The sequence below is a fragment of the Lactuca sativa genome, chromosome 4 (assembly GCF_002870075.4).
Source record: "Lactuca sativa cultivar Salinas chromosome 4, Lsat_Salinas_v11, whole genome shotgun sequence".
Lineage (NCBI taxonomy): Eukaryota > Viridiplantae > Streptophyta > Magnoliopsida > Asterales > Asteraceae > Lactuca > Lactuca sativa.
The window spans coordinates 181,182,664-181,194,932 of NC_056626.2; the positions used below are offsets into that span (position 1 = coordinate 181,182,664).

General features: G+C 35.9%; 1 protein-coding gene across 1 annotated transcript; it reads left to right on the forward strand.

The window, feature by feature from the left end:
• Positions 1-1,784: 1,784 nt before the first annotated feature.
• LOC111907922 (CASP-like protein 3A1) lies at positions 1,785-3,228 on the forward strand. The gene is made up of 3 exons (XM_023903729.3): positions 1,785-2,469; positions 2,617-2,752; positions 2,852-3,228. The coding sequence occupies exons 1-3, from the start codon at positions 2,174-2,176 to the stop codon at positions 3,068-3,070; spliced, it is 651 nt and encodes a 216-aa protein (XP_023759497.1). The 5' UTR covers positions 1,785-2,173; the 3' UTR covers positions 3,071-3,228.
• Positions 3,229-12,269: the final 9,041 nt, after the last annotated feature.

Sequence of the window (12,269 nt, forward strand, 5' to 3'; positions counted from 1 at the left end):
AGAAAATAAAAAAATTAATATACTTATATAAAACGAATTAAACATAATTAATGTCATATTAAACGGAATTAAACGAAAATAATATGAAATTAATTTCTTTAAAATATTTATTTTCCATTAAATAAAATGAATTAAGAGGAATTTAATATCATATTATTCATATGATTAATTATTTTAGCATGTGTAGCAGCGAAGTTAACTATTAGCTAACAGACGTTTTTTTATTTTGATTTGAAAAGTTTATCTCTTATTAAAGAATATATTCAAAATTTGATAAAACTAAATAATTTTTTAAAATGAAATATCAAAATTTTATATCGAAGCAACATAAATTTTACTGTACTTATATTATGAAATCAAAACCGAAACATATTTTTATCTTTAACTCAAAACAACATACTTATATTTTTAAAATAAAATAGCAACATACTATTATTTTTATAATAACATATATTTTTTTATAATTACACATCATGTTTTTTTCATAAAATAAATATATTTGTATAAGATAAATGAAAATAAATCTTAAAAATTACATCATATAAAAATTAAAAGTAATAAAATGATGATTTTACGCTTCAAATATTTTTAGATCGAAAATAGAAAATGAAATACTTAATTATGTATTGTAATTTAAATACTTTAGATAAAATCTTGAAAACAAAAATTATTTATATATAAAAGTATATTATATATATATATATATATATATATATATATATATATATATATATATAATAACAAAATTGTGAAAAAAAGGTTGAAAATAAAAAAAATAAAAAATGAGAGACTAAAATTGTAATATTTCAAATGTTTCTTGTGTAAAATTTCATAATTGTTCCTTAAACAAGTTTCATATAATGACAAAATTATCATTATCCAAAATTCTTTCAACTTAATGAACCAATTTAACAAAATCCACCATACAAACCATATGTGTGTAAGGTTTGTTTGTTGAGACAATTTAAGGGAAAAAGTATCATAATGACCATTTTTAGGAGAAACTATAAAGCTAAAGGATTAGGGTTGAGTTTGTCCGGATCATAGGATTAAGGTTATGATTCTAAACAGAGGCATACATATAGAGTGTCTGGAGGGGTTACATATGTCTACTTGATTTTTTAGATGTAAAAAAAAAAAGTTAATTAGTTTATACCTCCAAAAAAAAAAATTATATTATTATTGAAGTTCAAATACATAAACAAAAGTTTATATGGTTGAGCTGGTTTAAAGCGTAAGATTAAGGCTATGGTTCTAAACAGGGACGAACCTACTGAACGTTCCGAGGGATTCCATGCAACTACTAAATATTTTCGTATTAATGTAAAAAAATTATTTAGTGTGCACATAAAAAAATTATATTATTATTAAAATTCAAATACATAAACAAAAATTGATATTGTTGAGTGCTTGAGTTTGTCCAAAGCATAGGACTAAGGCTATGGTTCTAAACAGAAGCAGACCTCTACAGTGCTCCGTGCAACTATTCGATTTTGTGTATTAGTGTAAAAAAATAGTGTGCATTTAAAAAAAAAATTATATTATTATTGTAGTCTTGTTATTATGACAATGCCAATATAACTTTTTAAATAAATCGACATAGACGCTGTATTTATTTGAATTATTTTTTATTTGAAAACTTTCGAGTCTTGTTCTTACTCAGTTGATCCATTCCCATTCTTACAAAAAAATAAAACATATCTTGAATCAATTGGTTTATACCTAAATATATATTAAAATCGACACTTCTTATTCCTATATCAAAACTATCCAAAAAATTAAAATCAAATTTATCACATTACATATAATCATTCTTTCAATATACCATACAAAAACTCTGGTTTCAAAAATCAAGTAAAAACTCTGTCACATCTTATCAAATTTCAATTAAATACGAAACCTAATGTTATAGAACACCATACCTCATTTGATGAAGCCATTGGACCAACAACTGCGAAATGGCCAAATGGGTATCACATTTACTCAGCAGAGCCACCACTAATGGCGTATCGGTTGATGAGCCTCAAATACAAACAAAAATCTCTCCGGTCACGGACCACTTGACCACCTTCACCACCGCCACGTGTCTCTCCCCCTCCCCCTTCCACTCCGCCATTTAAGCCTCCACATTCTCCTCCACAATGCTTCACAGTCTCCAGGGGATCAAACAGATATGAGCACCATGCTCAAAACGCCACCGGATGCTGCCATTGCCATACCCATAACCATACCTGCAGATCACTCCGCTCCTACTACTAAAGTTGCGGCGGAGGTCGACTGCGCCACCATGAGTAGCACGAAGCTTCCGCGGAACTACGACGTGATGCATTTGGCTTTACGGCTTGTTTGTGTATCGGCGTCGGTGGCGTCCGTCGTCGTAATGACCTCCGCGAAAGAGAAGTCGACGATCTCGCTCTACGGATTTAACCTCCCTGTTTACTCGAAATGGTCCTTCTCCGATTCCTTCGAGTAAGCCCCTTTTGCATTAGCCTCAAATTTTTTTCTTAAATCGTATCAGCAAATGTCTCTGAAGTACGCAGATAAGGTGTTTGATGAAAAATTCGTATAAGATCTTCGCATTTCCATTGACAAAAATGTTATGATGTTGATGAACAGCTATTTGGTCGGAGTATCGGGAGCTGTAGCAGTTCATTCATTTCTTCAACTGCTCATAACATCAAATATGCTGCTAAGGAAATCTTCGGCAATTTCTTCAAGGAAACATGCATGGCTTGTATTTGCTGGTGATCAGGTAAATTAATCCGAAATTCTTTACTTCGATCTATGAATCAAACAATCAGTTGATAACTGATAGTGATGAGTGATGATTAATCGATGATCGATGAAGCAGGTTTTTGCTTATGCAATGATGAGTGCTGGATCGGCTGCATCAGGAGTGACGAATCTGAATCGAACAGGGATCAAACATTCATCGCTACCAAATTTCTGTAAGCCGTTACATAGCTTCTGTGATCGTGTTGCTGTTGCAATCGGATTTGGATTCTTCAGCTGCTTCTTGCTTGCCATGTCTGCTGTTCTTGATGTGGTTTGGTTGTCTGAGTACTACTGATTAGTGAAAGGCCATGATTATTTATTAAGAAGTCAATATTGTTGGTATTGGTATCAGAATGTTAACTTTTATGATATTGGTCAGGTAGTGAGGTAGTTTGGATTTTTATGTGTTCAAAAGTTTAATAAGAATTTCGGAAAAAGAGAATAATTAAATAATTGCGCAAAGTGATGAGTTTGTGTAACTTTAAATTTTGGTTGGAGTTGATATTGTTTTGAATCAACTAAAGAGTAAGTTTGGGAGAATTAAGTAGTCTAATTAAAAACCATTAATGTGTATTAGAAGAAAAATAACCAAAAAAATTGTTTTTAGCAAAAAATAATCATTTAGTCTGGAATAAATATTCCGGAACAAAAAAAAAATCTAACAAAAAAAATTACATTTTAGACTGATATTTTGGATTTCCGGACCAAGATTTTGGATTCCGGACTGAAATTTTTGATTTAAAAAAAAAACTTCGGAATATTAACAACAAGTCTGAAATCCAATGAACAATTCCGTAATTTCGAGAAATAAATTCGTTTTTACTTAAATCTAGCAAAATTTTAAACAAACATAGTAAATGTAAATCATATACGATATTAATGCATAAAATCAGACATTTTACTGAAAAACGATGACATTAGATACTTCGAAATTGACATTTCCAATAATAGTATGGATATTTCTTTAAAAAAATAAAATTGGAAAGAAAAAAAACTAAAAAATACCTCTGAAATTTGAAGATCGTAATTCATAATGGATCATTCAGGAGTAAGTGATCATTTAAACATACCGAAATAGACATTTCGGATATAAGTAAAGAGATTTATTTGATAAAAGAAGAACTTCGTAATATGAACAGTAGTTTGGAAAGAAACATTCACGAAAAAGTGGTTCGTTTTAAAAAGCTGAAAAAATGGTTATTTTCTTTGAAACGGTTATTTATAATGGTTAGATTACTTAATTTCCCTAAAATAAAGTACGGATAACCAAAAACAATATTCACCTTCAAACTTGCTCAATCAAACGGAATAATCAATCTCTATAATCAACAATTAGACCCTTTGAAGCATAAAGAGGATTCACATTCTCCTTATTAGCTTATTGCAGTTTGATATTAGAATATCCCCTAATAGTTTTCGAGAAGGAGGCTTATATGGTAGATAAGTCATTTTACACATGTAAACGGATTTTACCAAGCACCAGAAAAGCTAATAAACACTTTTACAAAATAAGTGCAAGTTGTTTTAAATAAGCAATGACAAACACCCCGGTGCTAGGAATTACCAATATGAACAACCATCACCAAAGAGAGTGTTGGAAAAATGTAACTTCTAATCGTTGAAGTAAAATCAACTCGGATAATTGTTGATCAGACACCTTCTAGTCTCTCGTATAAGCTCTTTCCCAATAAAACAATAATAACTCAATGAACAACTCCTTTGATTCTCCATGTCGTAAATCCATGTCACATTTAACTGTTGTCATGCCTCTTGCCTCTTTCTTTTTCTAATCACCTATTCTCTATATCAGAAAAAACATTAGAGCTAGAAAAACATATCAAAGCAACATATGATAATTAAACTTGAAAACTTTATTCAAAAACTAAGAATAAAATAAACTAAAAATAAAGATGCAAACTAAATGTCTGGTTGGCTCCCGCAAAGCAAAACACTTCTTTTTATGAAGTCATGAGCCGAACTTCACCCTTCACTTAAGTGATTTCAGTGATTTTGAAGGGTACCTACTTGTTCATCTTCAATTCATGCCTCCTCTTTTTGTAATTAGCAACTTTCTTTTTATAAGCTTCCTTTGCACCATTTTTACCCGAACTTTCTCCTAGTTCATAATTCTTGTAATCTTTCCTTTTTGCATCTCTTTGCAATTTTGCTTTATCCTTATCCATAACACCTTTGTTAGTAGCCTTTTTCTTCACATGTTCTAACAATGAACCAATCACCATATCCTTATCATCCCAATGATCTCTGATAACCTCTTTGTGGAAAATAGTCAGAATCTCCACACTTCTTTGGATGTCATCTTCTAATCTCTTGTTTGACAAAAATGGAACTAACCATTGTCACGCCTTAATTCTTTGAAGAACTCATTCATTCACCCATCAACTTCAAAGCTTGCTTTGGAATTTTTCTGAATTATGGGCGTAAAATCCGTTTCCAGGTATTTTCGATTCTAGCTTAATTATTAAATTCCTTGCAAAATCAGTCCCCGCGCATGGCGTACTTGATGAGTACGATGGGCGTAGGTCACTTCAGATGGACGTGGGCTTCCTCAAGTATGTCGGGCGTACGTAAGGAGTACGCAGAGCGTACATAAGGAGTACGCATGGCGTACTCATGCATATCCCAAACCCTAAATTTTAGGGTCGATCCCCTATTTAAGGACCTTAAGTCCCTTGAGGCCTCCCCATATTCAACCTCCGTCCTCCCCAACTAGTGTTTCGAAACCCTAATCATTGATTTGATTAGCTTGTGTGCTCTTAGTACATAGTGAAGGAATAAAAGTTTTTCCTTGAGGATTGTTGTGGCTAGAGCTTGAATATCCAGTGCCTTCATCACATTTGCAAGCTTTTGGAGGTATAAAGCTCTTACCTTTATGATTCTATGGCTTAGATCTAGACTAGCTTTGAGATTTGCATGCTTTTGGTCCTATGGTGTGGTTCTTATGAGTAAAAGATACTCCAGAGCTTAAGTTTGTTACTTTATGTTGTTTATGAGGATCTTATGTCATAAAAATGAAGTCTTTGTTGCCATTTCTCACTCATGCAAGAGTTTGAGGGTATTAAAGAGTGTTTTGGACTTAGGGTTTGATTTTGGGATCTATTAGGCCATGAAAAAGCTTAAAGTTGTCGAATTTATCAGTTAAGACCCTCTTAAGATTAAGATCTATGAGTTGGATGTATAGTCTTTAGGTATTAAGAGCTCAAAATTGGTTTTGGACAACATAGGAGTACGTCGGGTGTAACTTATGGGTACGCAGGGCGTAACATGTTAAGCCACAAACCCTTTTTTTGTTGAAGCTCAGTATGCCGAGCGTAAGGAAGGAGTACGCATGGCATACTCCCAGAAGTGTTTTTGGGCCATTTTCCGGCCTTGGGCCATGTTTGGGTGGGTCTAGCTTGGAAGGGGTAAAATGGACTTTTACCCTAGTGAGAGCGATTATGAAACTGGCCTTTGATTATGGGTTATAACCCTAATTATTATATAGGGTTGGTATTGGATATGTTTAGTATGAGGAGCCTTTGTAGCAACAGTGTGTGTGTGATTCAGTTATCTCCAGTTTGAGGTAAGTCTCTTCACAAAATTTGCGGGTCGAAGGCACCAATGTCGGCCTATTGATTTATGTTTATAAGATGCTAGATGTCTGTATGAATCTTGCATGTATTGTATGTGTTTGTATGTATATCAGGTAAGCCCCGATGCTAGGGAGAGCCTGGTGAATTTGTTGGGGGGACCCATTGCATGTTACTGATAGATCTGTATCGGGCAGGGCCCGTTGTATGTATGGTATGTGGTATTTTGGGGAACGCGCTAAGCTTTATTCTTACAGTTTATGTTTAAAATGTTTTTCACTTCCCGTTCGAAGGGAAAGGGCCCGACATGATGGCACAACATCCACCCATTCTCTGTATTTTATGATTTTGGATTGTACTCTGATAACTATTTTCTACATTGACATACTTTGATTGTTATTGAAATGAATGGTTGATGATTTTGGTTGATTTAAAACAAAAAATTTCATTTGGTATTTTTGGGACGTTAAAAGTTGGTATCGGAGCCTTTGTTTGAGGGATTCGGGTACACTCTTGGGTGTGTCTAAACTCAAACTAAGGAATTGGTAAAAAGAAAAAGATTGTCTAAAAGGTTTTATAAAAGTGGGGTGTGATACGTGCAATCGGCCGAGCTCGAGTAAGTACTCCCAAAAATACCCATACATGTTTATTTGTTTCAGTATATGTATATGTGTATAGCATGCTAGATTAGGGTTAAGGATTTGCTCATAATTGTATGTTAGGAGAGATGCTTTTGTATGCCTTCAGTATGAGCCTCTAGAACTGCATGCTAGTATGGATTACATATGATATGATAGGATGTCCGGTTTAGGCAGTGCACTGGAAAGAACTCTATGCTCGAATGTTTCTTGATCTATGTTTTAGGAACCACCATTAATACCAGGTAACTGTCAAGAGAATATGTTAGGTTACATGTTACAAGAATTAGATAATTGTTGAGTCACATACTTATATGGATTTCATGATGAAAAATATACATTATACTTATAGTTTATGATATGCTGATGGAAGTTCATATGTCGAAGACTGAAGCATAATCCTGATGACTGAAAGACCTCGAAGATATTATCATCACCATGTAAAAAGTATTATTGTAACATCCCGAATTTCAGAAGTATGATTTAAGGGTTTAAAGTGTAATTTCGAAGAAGGGACTCGACGAGTAGATATGCTTACTCGTCGAGTCGGAGCGGGTTTTGGGTCGCAAATTAAGTGACCAACTCGCCGAGCCGGAGGCTGGACTCGACGAGTTGGTGCTGGAATGAGAAAAACCCTTATCTCGAGGGTTGCACCCTATTTAAAGGACTTTATGTCCTTCTCTCAGCCTCCTTATTGCCATTGAGAACCAGAAAACCCTAAGCTCGTGTGTGTGAGGCCTTTGGAGAGAGATTGAAGCTTTGGAAGTTGTTTCTAGTGGAAGAAACTTGAAGATCAAAAGGGCTTACATCAAGAGAGTGGTGTAGATCCCGAATATATTTCAGTTTAGGCACATCTTGGAGGTAATAAGTTGTTACCTTCACTCTTTTGCATCTAGATCTATTCATGGATGAGATTTCGGGCCATTTTGGTATGTTTGATATCTATTTCGGGTTTGGAGTTTAGATCTGAAGTTGCTACTCCAGATCTAGACTTGTATTAGTCTAGAATGTCATAAAGCATCAGTCAATGAGTTGTTGGTGAAGCCCCTTTGTCTTAAATCCTAGCTCTAGAGTGATTTGGACCTTTAACTCCTTGGTTTCACGTAAAGTTTGCAACTTTACGTGAGAATCATGCCCTAGAAGAGTGGATCTATAGTTTGGAGCCCCTACATGGCTCAAAAAGCCTCTGTATGAATGAAGGACTGAAGAGACTCGGCGAGTTCCATGGATGGGCTCGGCGAGTCATATGAAGATAGGCATGAACTCGGCGGGTTGGAAGAACAACTCGGCGAGTCTGTTCTTGGACTCGGCGAGTCAGGTCGCATAACCCCAATCTCTTTTGGTTAAAGCTTCGGATCAGTGAGTCGGTTGGCGACTCAGTGAGTTGGACAGGATGGAATTCAGAGATTTTGGACTCGACGAGTTGAGTCGTGCTATGAGAGTTTTCTAAGTTTGAGAACTCGCCGAGTCGACGGGTTGACTCGGCGAGTAGAATCAATCAGGAAGGTTGACTTTGGCCAGGACTTTGACTTTGACCTGTTTGACCTTCAGGGGTGTTATGGTAATTTTGGATATTTATGTCAATGGATCATTGATGGCTATATGTGTTGGAGTTTGGGGCAGGGGTTCAGGATTGTGCTTTCGTGGTTCGGTTCAGCAGTTGCAAGGTGAGTTATCCTCACTATACTAAGGGGTCTAAGGCACCAAGGTCGGCCCATTGGATTCGATATCTTAGTAGTTACTGATATGTTGAGTTGAGTTAGTAATGTATGCCAGTTGTTATACTAATTTGGTAGGTCGGTGGGACTACATGTGATACTAATTGATTACATGTATGTGTATTTATCTGTTACATGTCGACATGTTATGTGGGATGGGTTGAGGTGGTACTGCTCTGTGCGATAGCCAACATACCCTAGAGTATTCCAGATATGAGTTGAGGGCCCGGTAGGCATTCCAGACTCATACTAAGGACTCGGGAGCATTCCAGATACGAGCTGAGGGCCCGGTAGACATTCCAGACTCGTAATGAGGGCTTGATGACATTCCAGATACGAGCTGAGGGCTCGGTAGGCATTCCATACTCGTACTGAGGGCCCATGGGTAGTCCAGCTTGTAAAGTTGTCGACCATTACATGCTGTTTCAGTTTTTTATGATATGTTTATTGGGACTGTATGTGTATCAGTATTTTGGGGGTAACTCACTAAACTTTCGTGCTTACAATTTCAGTTTATTGTTTTAGGTACTTCAGGGGATCGTGGCAAGGCAAAGACGTGATCGTACAGCTCCTCACCTTTTATGAATTTGTTTATGGGATACTCTAATATGATACATTTTGAAAACAAGTTTGTAATAGTAATGGATTTGAAATGTTTTTAAAAGTTTAAATTGGCTTGAACTTTTAGGGTGTTACAATTATATATGGGAAGACGAATCGACATATGCAAAGTGTGATCACAATAATTAAAGCCCATAAGTGTGTAAGAAAAGGTTGTGATTCGTTTTTGGCATATGTGATAGATCCAAGAAAAGAGAAAAAGAAGTTAGAAGATTTGAAAATTGTTAGATATTGTATGGAGGTGTTTCCCGAAGAGCTTCTTGGTTTACTGCCAGCAAGGCATATGGAGTTTTGCATTGATTTAGTTCCTAGTGCCAATTCGATTTCCAAATCTCCTTATCGCCTAGCTCCTTCAGAAATGCAAGAGTTGATGTTTGAGCTTTAAGAGTTGTTAAATAAGGTTTTCATCCGTCTAAGTCCATCACCGTGGGGTGCCCCGATGTTGTTCATGAAGAAGAAAGATGGTTTGATGTGGATGTGTATCGACTACCGAGAGCTCAAAAAGGTTACCGTCAAGAATAAGTGCCCATTACCAAGAATAGATGATCGTTTTGATTAGTTGCAATGAGCTAATTATTTTTCGAAGATCGACCTCCAATTCGGGTATCATCAAGTTCGAGTGAATGGAAGCGATGTTGAGAAGACGACGTTCAACACCCATTATGCTCATTATGAATTCCTTGTGACACCTTTAGGTCTTACAAATTCTCTTATTATATTCGTGATCTCATGAATCGATTTTAAAGGCCCTTTCTTGACAAGTCGGTAATCATTTTCATCGATCACATCCTTATTTATTCGAAGAACAAAGAAGAGCATGAGAAGCATCTTTGTGAAGTGTTGCAAGTCTTCAAAGATGAGAGATTGTACGCCAAATTTTTGAAGTGTTGATTTTGGCTTTGAGAAGTTTAATTCCTTGGGCACATTGTGTCTAGTGTCGGAATCATGGTAGATCCCGCAAAGACTGAAGCAGTTGCAAAATGGGAACCTACAAGGATTCCTACTGAAGTTCTTAGTTTTATGGTTCTAGTCGGATACTACCGACGTTTCATTCAAGATTTCTCCCGTATTGCCAGTTCCCTCACTAAGTTGACAAGAAAGGAGGTGAAGTTTATTAGGGGACAAGATCAAAAAGAGGCATTTGGAGTTTTGAAAAAGAAGTTATGTAGAGCTCCGGTGTTAGCTTTGCCCGATGGGATAGAAGCTTTTGTTGTGTACAGTGATGTTTCGGCTAAAGGTCTCGGGTGTGTCTTTATGCATCATGGTGAGGTGATTGCCTATGCTTCCCAAAAATTGAAAGAGGTCGAGACGAGATATAAGACACACGATTTAGAGTTAGCAGCGATCATCTTTTCTTTGAAGATTTTGAGGCATTACATGTATGTAGTTGTACGCTAACCATAAGAATCTCCAACTTGTGTTCATGCAAAAGGATTTGATTATGAGGCCGCAAAGGTGGTTAAAGATGATCAATGATTATGACTTTGAGATAATATATCATGTTGACAAAGTGAAAGTCGTTGTGGATGTGTTGATCCAGAAGACAGCAAAAGTCCATATAAGAGGAAGATCAAAGAGAATTGAGTTGGTGTCCAATCTTTTAGAGCAAGTCAGGGATGCCCAAGTGAAGGCATTGAATCCGAAGAATGTTTTGGAAGAGAAAATGTAGAAAAGTTGAGTTTAAAGAGTATGATCAAGGGTTAAAGACGTTCAAGAAGGAAATTTGGGTTCCCGCTTTAAGAGATTCTTGAAAGACGATTTTAGAGGAAGCACATAATTCCAGGTATTACATTTATCCGGGGAGTACGAAGACTTATCGAGATTTGATTTTGTTATATTGGTGGACCGATATGAAGGGGGCAGTTGCATAGTTCATATCTAAACTTTTGACTTGTGTTCAATTTAAGTTTGATCATCAAGCTCCGTATGACCAGTCAGAGTCTCTTCAGATTCTAGCCGAAATGTGGGACGAGATCACGAAGAATTTAATTAAGGATTGTCGAAGCCGAGTTGAGGTCATGATGAATTTGGGTCATTGTTGACCGTTTGATGAAGAACACGTTATTTTGGAAATTAAAGAGACGACTACTTTGGAAAAGTCGGCAAAGTTATGTGTTAATGAGGTAGTAAGATTGCATGGAGTTCCATTTTCGATCATGATCTAATATTTACATGTTGATTTTGGCATGCATTGCAAGAAGAAATGGGGACAAAGATTCTCATGAGTACAACATATCATCTCCAAATCGATGGCCAAAGTGAGCGGACAATTCAAACAATGGAATATATCTTATGAAATTTTGCTATTGATTTTAGTGGTAAATAGGATGAGAACTTGCCATTAGTGGAGTTCTTGTACAATAATAGCTTCCATTCGAGCATTGGAATGCCCCAGTATGAAGCCTTATATGGAAGAAAATGTAGAACACCTTTGTGTTGGTTAGAAGCGGGCAAGAAAAGGCTTACGGGACCAGAATTAGTGATAATTACCAATGAGAAGATCAATGTTGTCCAAGATCAAATGAAAGCCACCAAAGACCGTAAAGAAGTTATGCGGATTTAAAGAAAACACCTTTTGAGATGAATCTTAGCGATTTGGCTGTGTTGAAAATATCGCCTTGGAAAGGAGTGATGTGTTTCAGGAAGAAAGGGAAATTGATTCTGAGATATATTGGCCCATTTAAGATTCAAAACAAAATTACATATTAATCTTTCAAGTTAGAATTGCCCCTGAAACTTAGCAATATACACGACGTATTTCAGGTATGCTACTTGAAGATATTTTTGGGAAAAGAAGAAGAGATTATCCCATTAGATGATGTAAGAGCGGATTCTTAGAACTGATTGATGGAAGAATCGGAAGCAATGATCGAGTCTCAAACAAGAAATAAATAAGGAAATCGATCTCGTGTTGGTTAAGTGGAAGCACT